The 14,368-nt window shown below is 46.8% G+C and overlaps 1 protein-coding gene across 1 annotated transcript in view; it reads right to left on the reverse strand.

Annotated features, from left to right (window-relative positions):
- The window catches only part of helq (helicase, POLQ like), a 64,797-nt gene that overhangs the window by 12,825 nt on the left and 37,604 nt on the right, over positions 1-14,368 (reverse strand). The window contains exons 11-13 of the mRNA XM_086005203.1: positions 12,688-12,792; positions 2,148-2,367; positions 1,274-1,483 (exon numbers count right to left, since the gene is read on the reverse strand). Of these exons, the coding sequence (XP_085861329.1) occupies positions 1,274-1,483; positions 2,148-2,367; positions 12,688-12,792 (535 nt within the window). The remainder of the gene's footprint in view (positions 1-1,273; positions 1,484-2,147; positions 2,368-12,687; positions 12,793-14,368) is intronic.

Here is a 14,368-nt window from a genome sequence, read left to right on the forward strand (position 1 = left end):
TCTCAATTTTCTGCCCTTTCCTTTTCTCCAAACTTTTGCCGAGTTAAGCTTATTCAGTCAGGCACTGATCACCTCACCCAAGTGCCTATATTTCATCCACGAGTCCATGAATGGTTGATTGAAGCAGAAACTATGTCAACAATGTTCCTTCTAATTTTTTGGGGGGCCGCGCAGCCCCTTTAATGGCCCTGTGCGGCCCATTCAAAATTCTGCGCACGTACAGTTTTTCCCTTTAAAAGTCAGTGAGCTGGCTGCACGGGACCTCCAGAGTGCTGTGCGGCCGCACAGATTAAAGGGAACACTGAATGACAATATTCAAGATTAGATTGGATTAGTGGATGAAGGATAAGGGGTTGAAGGGACATGGAAACAGGACTGGTAAATGTGATTTGCTTGTGTGGAGGGTAAACTTCGACACAGACTGGTTGGGTCAAATGTTTCTGTGCTGTACCCTCGTGAGTGTAGTGAGTGTCGAACATTTATAAAAACAAAATGGCACACAACTCCTCCTCACACTGGACCCACAGCAAAGTTTTACAAAATTCGGACATCTAATGGTGACTGCTAGTTCCCAAGAAATTTCAAACTAAGATATTATACACAGTGATACTCAAAAAACATTTGTAAAAGCCACAACAATGTGTCAAATGTCCTTCTGGACCATGTTTACCAAACTATTATCTTCCTGGAATATGTATGCACAAGTGTTGAAAAATGATAAGCGATCCCATTAGTGGATTTCCTGAACTCTCTTGCTGGTAACACGGCATCAAGTAATACTGTAGAATTGAGGCATTTCAGCATAGAAGTAAGCCACTGTGCTTGTGTCAGCTACACATGAATTACTTACTCTGCTCTCATTTCTCTTCTCTTTCTCTGTATCCTTTAATATTTTTCTTGGATTGTTTATCCAATTTCTTCTTAAATCCTATTGATTTGGCATCAGTAGCCACTTGCAGTACAGCATTCCATATTCTAAAAATACTTTGCATGAACAAACTCTTCTACCACCCTTCCTTTATGCTTCTCACACTAACCGTAACTTTATACCTGCATATTTCCAAATCACCAGTGAAAAGAATTCATTATTTATTCTCTCAAACCTTTCAACATTTCTATTCGATTCCCCATTTAACTGCCTCTGCTCCAGTAAATGCAACTCTAGTTTTTCCAAGTTTCTTGTTGCCGGCATTTAATTAAAGGACACATTGACATTTTGTTCAATTTTGTCCTTATGAATACAAGAGTAGCACTGAGGTGTGGATACTGACTCAGATGTAGTGTTTGTGTAACTGTGAATGGCACACTAAACTCTCATACCTTACCTGCCGAAAATAGATCATCCAGTCTGGCGTACACTGGGATACCATATCATATGGTGTTACCAGGTAGAGGAGGTGAAGGTAGTTACCAAGCACCAACCCCTCCAAACTTTTCTTCAAGTCCATGTTCAAAGTATCACAGTAATCCAAGTCTATTGATCCTAGAGACAAACCGATATATTAGTGAATCTGTCCAGTACAGAGTGGTGGTCTCATTGAAAAGTATAAAATTCTCAGATGGCTTGGACAGGGTAGATGCTGAGAGGCTGTTTCCCCTGGCTGGAGAGTCTAGAACCAGGGGGCATAGCTTCAGGATAAGGGGTCGGCTGTTTAGGACTGAAGTGAGGAGAAATTTCTTTACTCAGAGGGTTGTGAATCTTTGGCATTCTCTACCCCAGAGGACTGTGGATGTTCAGTCAATGAGTATATTCAAGGCTGAGATCGATAGATTTTTGGGCACTAAAGGAATCAAGGGATATGGGGATCGGGCAGGAAAATTGAGTTGATGTAAAAGTTCAGCCATGATCTTATTGAATGGCGGAGGAGGCTCGAGGGGCCGTATAGGCTACTCCCTGTTCCTATTTCTTATGTCTTAGGTACAGATTTAAACGTGTACAGCAGATCTAGACTAATATGTAGTAGGAAATCTGTCCAGTGGAGACTCAGTTAAGTGCACAACACTCGTCAGAAGAACATTCTCCTTGAAGGAAAAAAGAACACTTTCACAAGAGGAGTTCTCTGCACTTCAATTCCTAGATTTAAAATGTTCAGATGTTGCCAAATAAGCGAGAGGTCAGTAGTTGAAAATGTGAGTGCCTGGCTCACCTTTATAGGTAGCATGACCCAGCTTTGTGACTTCCAGCTTGTGGCACATTTCTTCCCCACTACTTGATATTTTGCCCTTTATTAAACCTTTTTCCATCAATGGTTCCAGTGCTTGTTCTATGACTTCCAAAAAGCTTTTCCCTTTGAAGAGGTGTTGCTGCTGCACACCAAGCAGAGTGCCAGCCATGAACTCAACAATTTTATCAAGTGTCTGGGCAACCTTTGGGTGGGGAAGAAAATACAAATTTAGGTAAACGGTCAACCTGAACTACCACTTTCTATAAAGCTGACAATGATCCAATGTTGCCTCACATTGCAAAACACTTTTATTTGGTTTTCCAACAAAAGCAAATAGCTCTTTGACACACGGAGTTATTTATTCTTTAGAAAAGCTGAATGAGCCACTTGACACAACATACTGCAAGTGTTTAGTGAAACTGTTGTAAATATGCTCTTTACAATTACAAACGGTTTGAAATGACTTTGAGGGGTCTCAATGTAGAATGAATAAATGCTATTAAAAACTGGTTTCATTCCAACGCAAAACCTAAGTGTTCTGTTACCACGGTGAAAAAGGCAGCTTTAATCAAGATTAAACCAAGTATGATATTCACTCGGGACATGAGCGGTTTAAAACAACATAAACAAAACAAAGTCACTGGGATACACACATTGTTCCCTGAATCATGGACAAGCTACATGAATAATAAATCTTTAACAATAAATCTTCTATAGTGCGAGGACAACATAATGCTAATGATATTATACAGTTGTGTAGAGGCACCATTTAAACAGTGCCCAAGTTCTGTCAGTGATTACAAACAAATAATTCAGTTCCCATTCTTGATCCCCCAACCACTTCAAGAACATGTTACATTTTTGATGACAATCTGGTACCATGATTCCTTCCTTCCGCTGGGAAAGCAGTATGACCTGAACTACCACTTTCTATATAGCTGACAAAGACACAATCTTGCCTCATGTTGCAAAATATTTTTGTTCTTCTCTTCAGATAATTATAATCCTTGTTGAACTTGGTTGCTGCTAATTCTGTCGGCAATATATATTACAGTTATGATATATCAAAGGGGAAGGGGATAAGCCAGTTAAATATAAACTAAACTAGTTAGCTTAACTTGGCAGTAGGCAAACTGCAAGAGAGTCGAGCCATTTCTCCTCAACCTACAACAGCACCATCATTGCCGAGTCTCCAACCATCACCATCAACATCATGATGGTCACCATTGACCAGAAGCTTAACTTGACCAGTCGTAGCAACACTCTGGCTTCCTGGGTAGGGCAGAGGCCGGGTACTATGTAAAGAGTAGCTCACCTTCTGGACCCTCCAAGCTTCTCCACCATCTACAAGGCTTAAGTCTGGAGTGTGCTAGAATACCCACCACTCTCCTGGATGGTTGAATCACAATAACACTCAAAAAGCTCAACATCATCCAGGACAGAGCAGTTTGCTTGATTGGCGCCCCTGGTACTGGACTCAATATCCATCCCTCCACCAATAGTGCACCGTGGCTACAGTATGGAAAATCTACAGAACGCACTGCAGCAACTCGCCAAGCTTACTTCAGCAGCATTTCCCTGCCATGTTCGGGCAGGGAGCAGAAGCCCGACCAGTTCGGGCAGGGAGCAGCAGCGGAGAGCAGCAGAGGCCCGGCTTAAAAACCGGCGCCAAAGCAGAAGCCCGACCAGTTCGGGCAGGGAGCAGCAGCAGAGGCCCGGCTTAAAAACCGGCGCCAAAGCAGAAGCCCGACCAGTTCGGGCAGGGAGCAGCAGCGGAGAGCAGCAGAGGCCCGGCTTAAAAACCGGCGCCAAAGCAGAAGCCCGACCAGTTCGGGCAGGGAGCAGCAGCGGAGAGCAGCAGAGGCCCGGCTTAAAAACCGGCGCCAAAGCAGAAGCCCGACCAGTTCGGGCAGGGAGCAGCAGCGGAGAGCAGCAGAGGCCCGGCTTAAAAACCGGCGCCAAAGCAGAAGCCCGACCAGTTCGGGCAGGGAGCAGCAGCGGAGAGCAGCAGAGGCCCGGCTTAAAAACCGGCGCCAAAGCAGAAGCCCGACCAGTTCGGGCAGGGAGCAGCAGCGGAGAGCAGCAGAGGCCCGGCTTAAAAACCGGCGCCAAAGCAGAAGCCCGACCAGTTCGGGCAGGGAGCAGCAGCGGAGAGCAGCAGAGGCCCGGCTTAAAAACCGGCGCCAAAGCAGAAGCCCGACCAGTTCGGGCAGGGAGCAGCAGCAGAGGCCCGGCTTAAAAACCGGCGCCAAAGCAGAAGCCCGACCAGTTCGGGCAGGGAGCAGCAGCGGAGAGCAGCAGAGGCCCGGCTTAAAAACCGGCGCCAAAGCAGAAGCCCGACCAGTTCGGGCAGGGAGCAGCAGCGGAGAGCAGCAGAGGCCCGGCTTAAAAACCGGCGCCAAAGCAGAAGCCCGACCAGTTCGGGCAGGGAGCAGCAGCGGAGAGCAGCAGAGGCCCGGCTTAAAAACCGGCGCCAAAGCAGAAGCCCGACCAGTTCGGGCAGGGAGCAGCTGCGGAGAGCAGCAGAGGCCCGGCTTAAAAACCGGCGCCAAAGCAGAAGCCCGACCAGTTCGGGCAGGGAGCAGCAGCAGAGGCCCGGCTTAAAAACCGGCGCCAAAGCAGAAGCCCGACCAGTTCGGGCAGGGAGCAGCAGCGGAGAGCAGCAGAGGCCCGGCTTAAAAACCGGCGCCAAAGCAGAAGCCCGACCAGTTCGGGCAGGGAGCAGCAGCGGAGAGCAGCAGAGGCCCGGCTTAAAAACCGGCGCCAAAGCAGAAGCCCGACCAGTTCGGGCAGGGAGCAGCAGCGGAGAGCAGCAGAGGCCCGGCTTAAAAACCGGCGCCAAAGCAGAAGCCCGACCAGTTCGGGCAGGGAGCAGCAGCGGAGAGCAGCAGAGGCCCGGCTTAAAAACCGGCGCCAAAGCAGAAGCCCGACCAGTTCGGGCAGGGAGCAGCAGCGGAGAGCAGCAGAGGCCCGGCTTAAAAACCGGCGCCAAAGCAGAAGCCCGACCAGTTCGGGCAGGGAGCAGCAGCGGAGAGCAGCAGAGGCCCGGCTTAAAAATCGGCGCCAAAGCAGAAGCCCGACCAGTTCGGGCAGGGAGCAGCAGCGGAGAGCAGCAGAGGCCCGGCTTAAAAACCGGCGCCAAAGCAGAAGCCCGACCAGTTCGGGCAGGGAGCAGCAGCAGAGGCCCGGCTTAAAAACCGGCGCCAAAGCAGAAGCCCGACCAGTTCGGGCAGGGAGCAGCAGCGGAGAGCAGCAGAGGCCCGGCTTAAAAACCGGCGCCAAAGCAGAAGCCCGACCAGTTCGGGCAGGGAGCAGCAGCGGAGAGCAGCAGAGGCCCGGCTTAAAAACCGGCGCCAAAGCAGAAGCCCGACCAGTTCGGGCAGGGAGCAGCAGCGGAGAGCAGCAGAGGCCCGGCTTAAAAACCGGCGCCAAAGCAGAAGCCCGACCAGTTCGGGCAGGGAGCAGCAGCGGAGAGCAGCAGAGGCCCGGCTTAAAAACCGGCGCCAAAGCAGAAGCCCGACCAGTTCGGGCAGGGAGCAGCAGCGGAGAGCAGCAGAGGCCCGGCTTAAAAACCGGCGCCAAAGCAGAAGCCCGACCAGTTCGGGCAGGGAGCAGCAGCGGAGAGCAGCAGAGGCCCGGCTTAAAAACCGGCGCCAAAGCAGAAGCCCGACCAGTTCGGGCAGGGAGCAGCAGCGGAGAGCAGCAGAGGCCCGGCTTAAAAACCGGCGCCAAAGCAGAAGCCCGACCAGTTCGGGCAGGGAGCAGCAGCGGAGAGCAGCAGAGGCCCGGCTTAAAAACCGGCGCCAAAGCAGAAGCCCGACCAGTTCGGGCAGGGAGCAGCAGCGGAGGAGGAGCAGAGGCCCGGCTTAAAAACCGGCGCCAAAGCAGAAGCCCGACCAGTTCGGGCAGGGAGCAGCAGCGGAGAGCAGCAGAGGCCCGGCTTAAAAACCGGCGCCAAAGCAGAAGCCCGACCAGTTCGGGCAGGGAGCAGCAGCGGAGAGCAGCAGAGGCCCGGCTTAAAAACCGGCGCCAAAGCAGAAGCGTACCAAATCAACATCAGAGGAGAGAGGTAAAAAATAATCAGAGTGTGACGTCACCAGGGAGCACGTAAGTGATTGGTTGGTGAGTATTTCTCTCTTTTCAGTACAAGCTTGAATTCTGTGGTGTTAAATTTCTCGGGATTAAGGTGTAGTGGGGACAGTTGGTAAATAAAGCGCCCTAGAGTATACCTGTAACTGGGGTATTGAATTAATTTTTAAATTAATTAAAGGAGTAAGTCATGGCAGGAGAGCTCAGACCCGTGTTCTGCTCCTCTTGCTCCATGTGGGAAATCAGGGACGCTGCCAGTGTCCCTGACGACCATGTGTGCGGGAAATGCATCCAGCTGCAGCTACTTGTAGACCGCATTGCGGCGCTCGAGCTGCGGGTGGATGGGTTGTGGAGCATGCGCGATGCTGAGAGGCTCGTGGATACCACGTTTAGCGAGTTGTGCACGCCTCGGGGTAGGGCAGCACAGGGAGTGACCATCAGGCGGAGCAACAAAGGCAGGCAGGTAGTGCAGGGAACCCCTGCGGACATCCCCCTTTCAAACAGGTATACCGCTTTGGATACTGTTGAGGGGGATGACTCACCAGGGGAAGGCAGCAGCAGCCAACTTCCTGGCACTGGGGGTGCTCCTGCTGCCCAGGAGGGGGGGAAAAAGAGTGGGAGAGCAATAGTGGTAGGGGATTCTATAGTAAGGGGAACAGATAGGCGTTTCTGTGGCCGCAAACGTGACTCCAGGATGGTTTGTTGCCTCCCTGGTGCCAGGGTCAAGGATGTCACTGAGCGGCTGCAGGGCATTCTGGAGGGGGAGGGTGAACAGCCAGTGGTCGTGGTCCACATTGGTACCAACGACATAGGTAAAAAGAGGGATGAGGTCCTGCATCAAGAATTTAGGGAGCTAGGTAACAGATTAAAGGGCAGGACCTCAAAGGGTGTAATCTCTGGATTACTCCCAGTGCCATGTGCTAGTAAGTATAGGAATGGGAGGATAGAGCAGATGAATGCGTGGCTAAAGAGTTGGTGTAGGGGGGAGGGTTTTACTTTCCTGGATCACTGGGCCTGCTTCTGGGAAAGGTGGGACTTGTACAAGTCGGACGGGTTGCACCTGAACCAGAGCGGGACAAATATCCTTGCGGGGAGGTTTGCTAGCACTGTCGGGGGAGGTTTAAACTAACTTGGCAGGGGGATGGGATACAGAGGGGAGCTGAAATAGGGGGGGATGTGCTGCCAATTATGGAGGAAAAAACAAGTCAGCTTGGTAGACAGGGCAAATATATAAGGGCAAGGCTGGATGGCATCTATTTTAATGCAAGGAGTCTTGCAAATAAGGTGGATGAACTGAAGGTGTTGATAAACACATGGGAGTATGATATTGTTGCTATCACGGAGACATGGTTGAGGGAGGGGCAAGACTGGCAGCTCAATATTCCGGGGTACAGAATCTTCAGGCGAGACAGAGGGGGAGGTATAAGAGGAGGGGGTGTCGCAATATTAATTAAGGAGTCAATTACTGCACTAAGGAGGGATGATATATTAGCAGGGTCCTCTAATGAGGCCATATGGGTGGAGCTTAAAAACAAAAAGGGGGCAAGCACTTTGCTGGGAGTGTACTATAGGCCTCCAAACAGTCAGGGGGAGATAGAGGAACAGATATGTAGGCAAATCTCAGAGAAATGTGCAAATAATAGGGTAATAATAATGGGGGATTTCAACTTCCCCAATATTAACTGGGATAGTCAAAGTGTGAAAGGCTCAGAGGGTGTAGAATTCTTAAAGTGCATCCAGGAGAGCTTTTTGAGCCAGCATGTAGAAAGTCCTACAAGAGAGGGGGCGGTACTGGACCTAATTCTAGGGAATGTGGCCGGCCAAGTGGAAAAAGTGCTAGTAGGTGAGCACTTTGGTGATAGTGACCATAATATGGTAAGATTTAAGGTGGTCATGGAAAAGGACAGGGATGGGCCGGAAATAAAGGTTCTAAATTGGGGGAAGGCCGATTTTAATAGGATAAGGCAGGATCTGGCCAAAATGGACTGGGATCAGCTACTTGTAGGAAAATCCGCATCGGAGCAATGGGAGGCTTTCAGAAGGGAGATTGAGATCATACAAGGGCAACATGTTCCCATAAAGGTCAAGAGTGGTTCCAAAAACCACAGGGAACCGTGGATGTCAGGGGATATACGGGAATGGATTAGGAAAAAAAGGAGGGCTTTTGGTAGATACAAAAGGCTAAAGACAGAGGAAGCCCTAGAGGAGTACAAAAAGTGCAGGGGGATACTTAAAAAAGAAATTAGGAGATCAAGGAGGGGCCATGAAATAACACTGGCGAGCAAAATAAAGGAAAATCCGAAGATGTTTTATAAGTATATTAAGGGTAAAAGGATAACTAGGGAAAAAATAGGGCCCATTAGGGACAAAAGTGGCAATCTGTGTGTGGAGCCGGAAGATGTAGGAGGGGTTCTAAATGAATTTTTTGCATCTGTTTTCACTATGGAGAAGGACGATGTAGACATAGAAATAGGGCGGGGGGACTGTGATATGCTCGAACATATTAACATCGAGAGGGAGGAGGTATTTGTGGTTTTAGCTGGCCTAAAAATGGATAAATCCCCAGGCCCGGATGAAATGTACCCCAGGCTGCTGTGTGAGGCAAAGGAGGAGATTGCGGGGGCTCTAACACATATATTCAGGACCTCTCTGGCCACAGGGGATGTGCCAGAGGACTGGAGAACCGCTAATGTAGTACCATTATTCAAGAAGGGTAGTAGGGAAAAACCGGGGAACTACAGGCCAGTGAGCCTAACATCAGTGGTAGGAAAATTACTGGAAAAAATCCTGAGGGACAAAATTTGTCTCCACTTGGAGAGGCAAGGATTAATCAGGGATAGTCAACATGGCTTTGTCAAGGGAAGATCATGTCTGACTAATTTGATTGAATTTTTTGAGGGGGTGACTAGGTGTGTGGATGAGGGTAACGCAGTGGATGTGGTATACATGGATTTCAGTAAGGCCTTCGATAAAGTCCCGCACAGGAGACTGGTCAAGAAGGTAAGAGCCCATGGAATCCAGGGTGCCTTGGCACATTGGATACAAAACTGGCTTAGTGGCAGAAGGCAGAGGGTGATGGTCGAAGGTTGTTTTTGTGACTGGAAACCTGTGGCCAGTGGGGTACCACAGGGATCGGTGCTGGGTCCCTTGCTGTTTGTGGTCTACATTAATGACTTGGATATGAATGTAAAGGGTATGATCAGTAAATTCGCGGATGATACTAAAATTGGTAGGGTGGTAAATAGCGAGGAGGGTAGCCTCAGTCTGCAGAACGATATAGATGGGTTGGTCAGATGGGCGGAACAGTGGCAAATGGAATTTAACCCGGAAAAGTGCGAGGTGATGCACTTTGGGGGGTCTAACAAGGCAAGGGAATACACAATGAAGGGAAAGACCCTAGGCAAGACGGAGGGTCAGAGGGATCTGGGTGTGCAGGTACACAGATCCCTGAAGGCGGCGGAACAGGTGGATAAGGTGGTAAAAAAGGCATATGGGATACTTGCCTTCATTAGCCGAGGCATAGAATATAAGAGCAAGGAGGTTATGATGGAGCTGTATAAAACACTGGTTAGGCCACAGCTGGAATACTGTGTGCAGTTCTGGTCGCCACACTACAGGAAAGATGTGATCGCGTTAGAGAGGGTGCAGAGGAGGTTCACCAGGATGTTACCAGGGCTGGAGCGCTTCAGCTATGAAGAGAGACTGGGCAGATTGGGTTTGTTTTCCTTGGAGCAGAGGAGGCTGAGGGGGGACATGATTGAGGTGTACAAAATTGTGAGGGGCATAGATAGGATGGATGCTGAGGAGCTTTTCCCCTTAGTAGAGGGGTCAATAACTAGGGGGCATAGATTCAAGGTAAAGGGCGGGAGGTTTAGAGGGGATTTGAGAAAGAACTTTTTCACCCAGAGGGTGGTTGGAGTCTGGAACTCACTGCCTGAAAGGGTTGTGGAGGCAGAAACCCTCACAACATTTAAGAAGCATTTGGATGAGCATTTGAAATGCCATAGCATACAAGGCTACGGGCCAAATGCTGGAATATGGGATTAGATTAGACAGGGCTTGATGGCCGGCATGGACACGATGGGCCGAAGGGCCTCTATCCGTGCTGTATTACTCTATGACTCTATGACTCTATGTGACCTCTACCACCAAGACAGACTAGAGCAGCAATGTCATGAGAACACCATCAGTTCCAGGTTCCCCTCCAAGAGACACACCAAACTGACTCCGATATAGATCACTGTTCTTTCATTGTTGCTGGGTGAATATCCTGATATTCTTTACTTAACACCATTGTAGGAGCACCATCACTATAAGCACTGCAGCAGTTCAAGGAGAAGGCTCACAATCACCTTCTCAGCACAATTAGAGATGGGCAATAAATGCAGCCTTGCTGGCATCGCCCACCTTCGAGAACAAATGTTAAAAAACCACAATGAGGAATAACACTGGTGAACACTTGGAAAGGATGGGCTAATCAGGGACAATTAACACAGATTTGTAAAGGTTGATAATTTAATCAAGTTCTTTGAAAAAAATTACTGAGTGCATAGAAATGGGAATGCAATGGCATAGTGGTTTTGAACTTTCAAAAAGTATTTGATGAAGTGCCACATAAGAGCCTTGTTAAAGTCACTGTGCTAAAAGTAAAATGGTGGCATGGATGAAGGATTGCAAGCAGCAAGTGGAGTAAATGGCTATTTCTCGGATTGGTAAGGTATAGTTTGTGGCATACCCAGGGACCTGCACTGGGACTTCTTTTTTCTCTATATCTACATAAATGATTTGGACACAAGTGTAGGTGGGATAATATCAAATATTTGTGGATGATATCAATGTGTGGACGGGCTGTGTGGAAGAATGTGGCAGACTGCAGCAGGACAAAGGCAGATTATATGTAAACAAAAGCAGTGTGCCATAAACTACACTGTATAAGTTGCAATTTCATGAAGGGTTTTTTTGTCCCACAAACCTAGGAACTCAACTTAGGCACTACTGTAGTTCAATTTAGAAATCTTGATTTAAAAAAATCACAAACTCAAAAAGGGACTGACTGGCTGGATTCTGGGTTTGAATCCTCTTCTCCCTGCCACGTATAAAGGGTCTTGAATGAAATAAGAGTTTGGACAAATCGAAACCCAATTCCTAGTAGATATGGATCCATAATTCCTAGTAGATATGGATCCACAATCTAAAACTACACACAAACTGGAAGGATATGCTGATATTAATATAAGAGGGGTGGGAGGAGGCTTGTGTGACGCATAATCGCCAGCATAGACCAGTTGGGCCGAATGGCATGTTTCTGTGCTGTAAATTCTACGCAACTGGAAATCTTACTGAGATAGCTCATGAAGGTAACGGACTGAGAAGTTTACACTAACGTACAGGGGAATGCTCTTTTGAGATTGGGTTTCAGACAAATTGTGGAATCAGTCGAAGAGCTTGAATCCTCATTTGGCTGAGGTTATATTTAATAGTCAAGTGCCTGATGCGGCCACTGGGTGCTTGCAGTGTGCCATTCCTCAGCACCAGCATCTTTCACATTAATGACACAAAAAAATCCAATTGTGAATATGATTTTTACACCAAAGCAACCAACATGCTGGATTTACTCATGATAAATGGAGTCCAACATTTTTCAGTAAAACCATCCTTACTTGAGCTGCGAAACAGCCTCTTTCCAGAAGAGGGATATAGAACTGGATGGGGAAACCGGACAACCTTAATGATGGTATCTTTGTATAGCTTGCCCATTGGAGATTCTCTTAAGTAAACAATTCAACATGTATTACGCAGAGGATAACTGATACCCTGAAGTAATTGGAAGGCAGTAATGCCATTAAGGGTTTCAGATAATGCTATAGATCAGAACATTAAAGCTCAAGCACTTTATAACTTTTATCTGAACCTCAAGGTGACAATAAATACTGACTATTATTTCCCAATAATCAACTCTTAACTGTCACTTGATAACTAGTGATTGTCATTAATATTTCAGCATGCATTTCATATCAATTGAGTACAGTGGTTAATTTGGTTAACTGTTGCTATGACAGCTGCTGTTAGCAAAAAGAAACATACAAGATAACTACAGCATTCACAAGGACCCTGAAACACATTTGTCTAACATTCCTTTCTTAACTATTTTTAGTGGAGATGTTAACCTCTATTTTAAATGGGCTAATGCCTCTGCTAAAATAGCCGAGAGACAGGAACTTCGGAAAGATATATGTTAGCCATTCGTACACTAGTAATCCATGACGTAAATACTGGTCCAATGCTTTTTATCATCTCATCAGAAGAACATGATTTTGTTTGACTGGAAAGTACATGTAGCGGAAAAAAACCAGAACTAGTTATAACCTATTACCAGTTTAAGTGAACAGTGCCCATATATTGTTACATTTTTACACAGTGTGTGATTATATACCTTTAGCCCAATCAGGGATAGCAGCAGATCTTTAATTCCTTTTTCATTGGCATGTATAAGATTGCTGTAGCAACTTTCCAAAGGTCTACTTACTAAGTCTGTAACCTGTAGATGGAGATGCAAAAACATACAAAGTTGTCACAATTTGGATAATGCAGAGAACATCATGTAACAATGTATGTGCGAGTAGGAGTTGTGATTTGTGATCCTCCACATATGATTCCTAATTTCCAACCTTGGTCAGCCATTTAGTGGGAGACATCAGACAGAGGCAATGTGGTTTTCCTGACGCAAGGAAAGTTGTTACGTCAACTAAGGCTCCTTATTTGCACCTCCTGCTGACAAGCTTAGTAGTGGCTGTAGCACTGGACTAGAGACAGGTTGCTTGCCTGTCTCTCAATAGCAAAACATAAGTGGATAAAATGGCATGGAGTTTCCAAAAATTACGCTAGTTTTGAGAAGAGTCTATCCCTCAAGTTTCCACTCAAACTCTCTTGCATATCACCAAAGGTAAAATCTGCCATGAACCAGCGCAATCGGGGAGCGTTTAGTGTGAAGGAATAAGCCATATAACCTTTTCAGAAAAAGACACCATTCTATGAAAGAACTCTGGCCTTATTAAAACATGACAAACTGGGTCTGGAAATCTAGAAACCCAACGATGAAAAAGCTGCGATAGTATTCTGGCTATTGAGATAAGATAAGTTGTTGACACTGAATCAATAACCTTATTGAAAACAGAAGGTTAAAGGCTCCCGAAGTCTGAATCTTTGGGAGCAAGACAATAGTTACCTGGTACAAGGTGTTCTAATTTACACCTCCTGTACACATAAAAGTAACAAACATCTGCCTTCGTAAAGATGATACCGGGTGGAGCGCACCTGCTGTTGCACCGTTTTTTATGATAAGCTTAGCACACTTAGAGGAGAGACATGGTTCTGTAGTGCTACCAGCTGAGGTGACTAAGAATTGCAGGGGTCAGCAGAAAAATGACTAGAGATAATGAGCTTTCATCAGCAGAAAACCTTAAAGGAAATACCACTGTAAAAGGGTATAAATATTGAACTCTCAAATGGGATAATAGACTCGCTTAAAGGGGCAAAGCGATTCTTGGCTTCAGAGCTAGCTCTGTAAGTCTACAATTCTTTGTACCTTGGGGATCAAGGTACTGTATTTGATTTTGGTGGATATCCTGAATAAACCTTAAGAACTGTAAAACTGTAGCGAAGTTAAGATTTGAGAGTAAGGATCTCTGATAAGATTGTAAAGCTTTCTCTTTTTGGAACTGTTAATGTTGCGATTGACTCACCAACTGTAAATTATATGTTGGTTCTTTAATAAATCTATATATTTTCAGAATTGTCTCACATAATACTTCTGTATCAAACTCGCAAACTCAATCTCTGTACACTCTTTGGTGAGGAGTTGCAGAATTCTGGTGGAGTTTTCCAGACCCTCATAATATCCGGAACGTTACAGTCTAGCTAAACTTATTAAAAGTGCTATCTGGAGGACGGTAACATTTTCAGGTTGTTCCTTTCCTTTAGGGAGAGATAGTCTGGACCTTTAGACCCAATTAAGCATCTTTAGTTGAAAGTGAACGTCTGAGGAATACGCCTGATCCGGGGTAGCCCGGAAGGGGCTAGGACTAGTAATTATCCTTTCATTAGAGCATAATTTT

This window comes from Somniosus microcephalus, chromosome 2 (genome assembly GCF_052327205.1).
Source record: "Somniosus microcephalus isolate GS21.2 chromosome 2, FLI_Smic_1.0, whole genome shotgun sequence".
Taxonomy (NCBI): domain Eukaryota; kingdom Metazoa; phylum Chordata; class Chondrichthyes; order Squaliformes; family Somniosidae; genus Somniosus; species Somniosus microcephalus.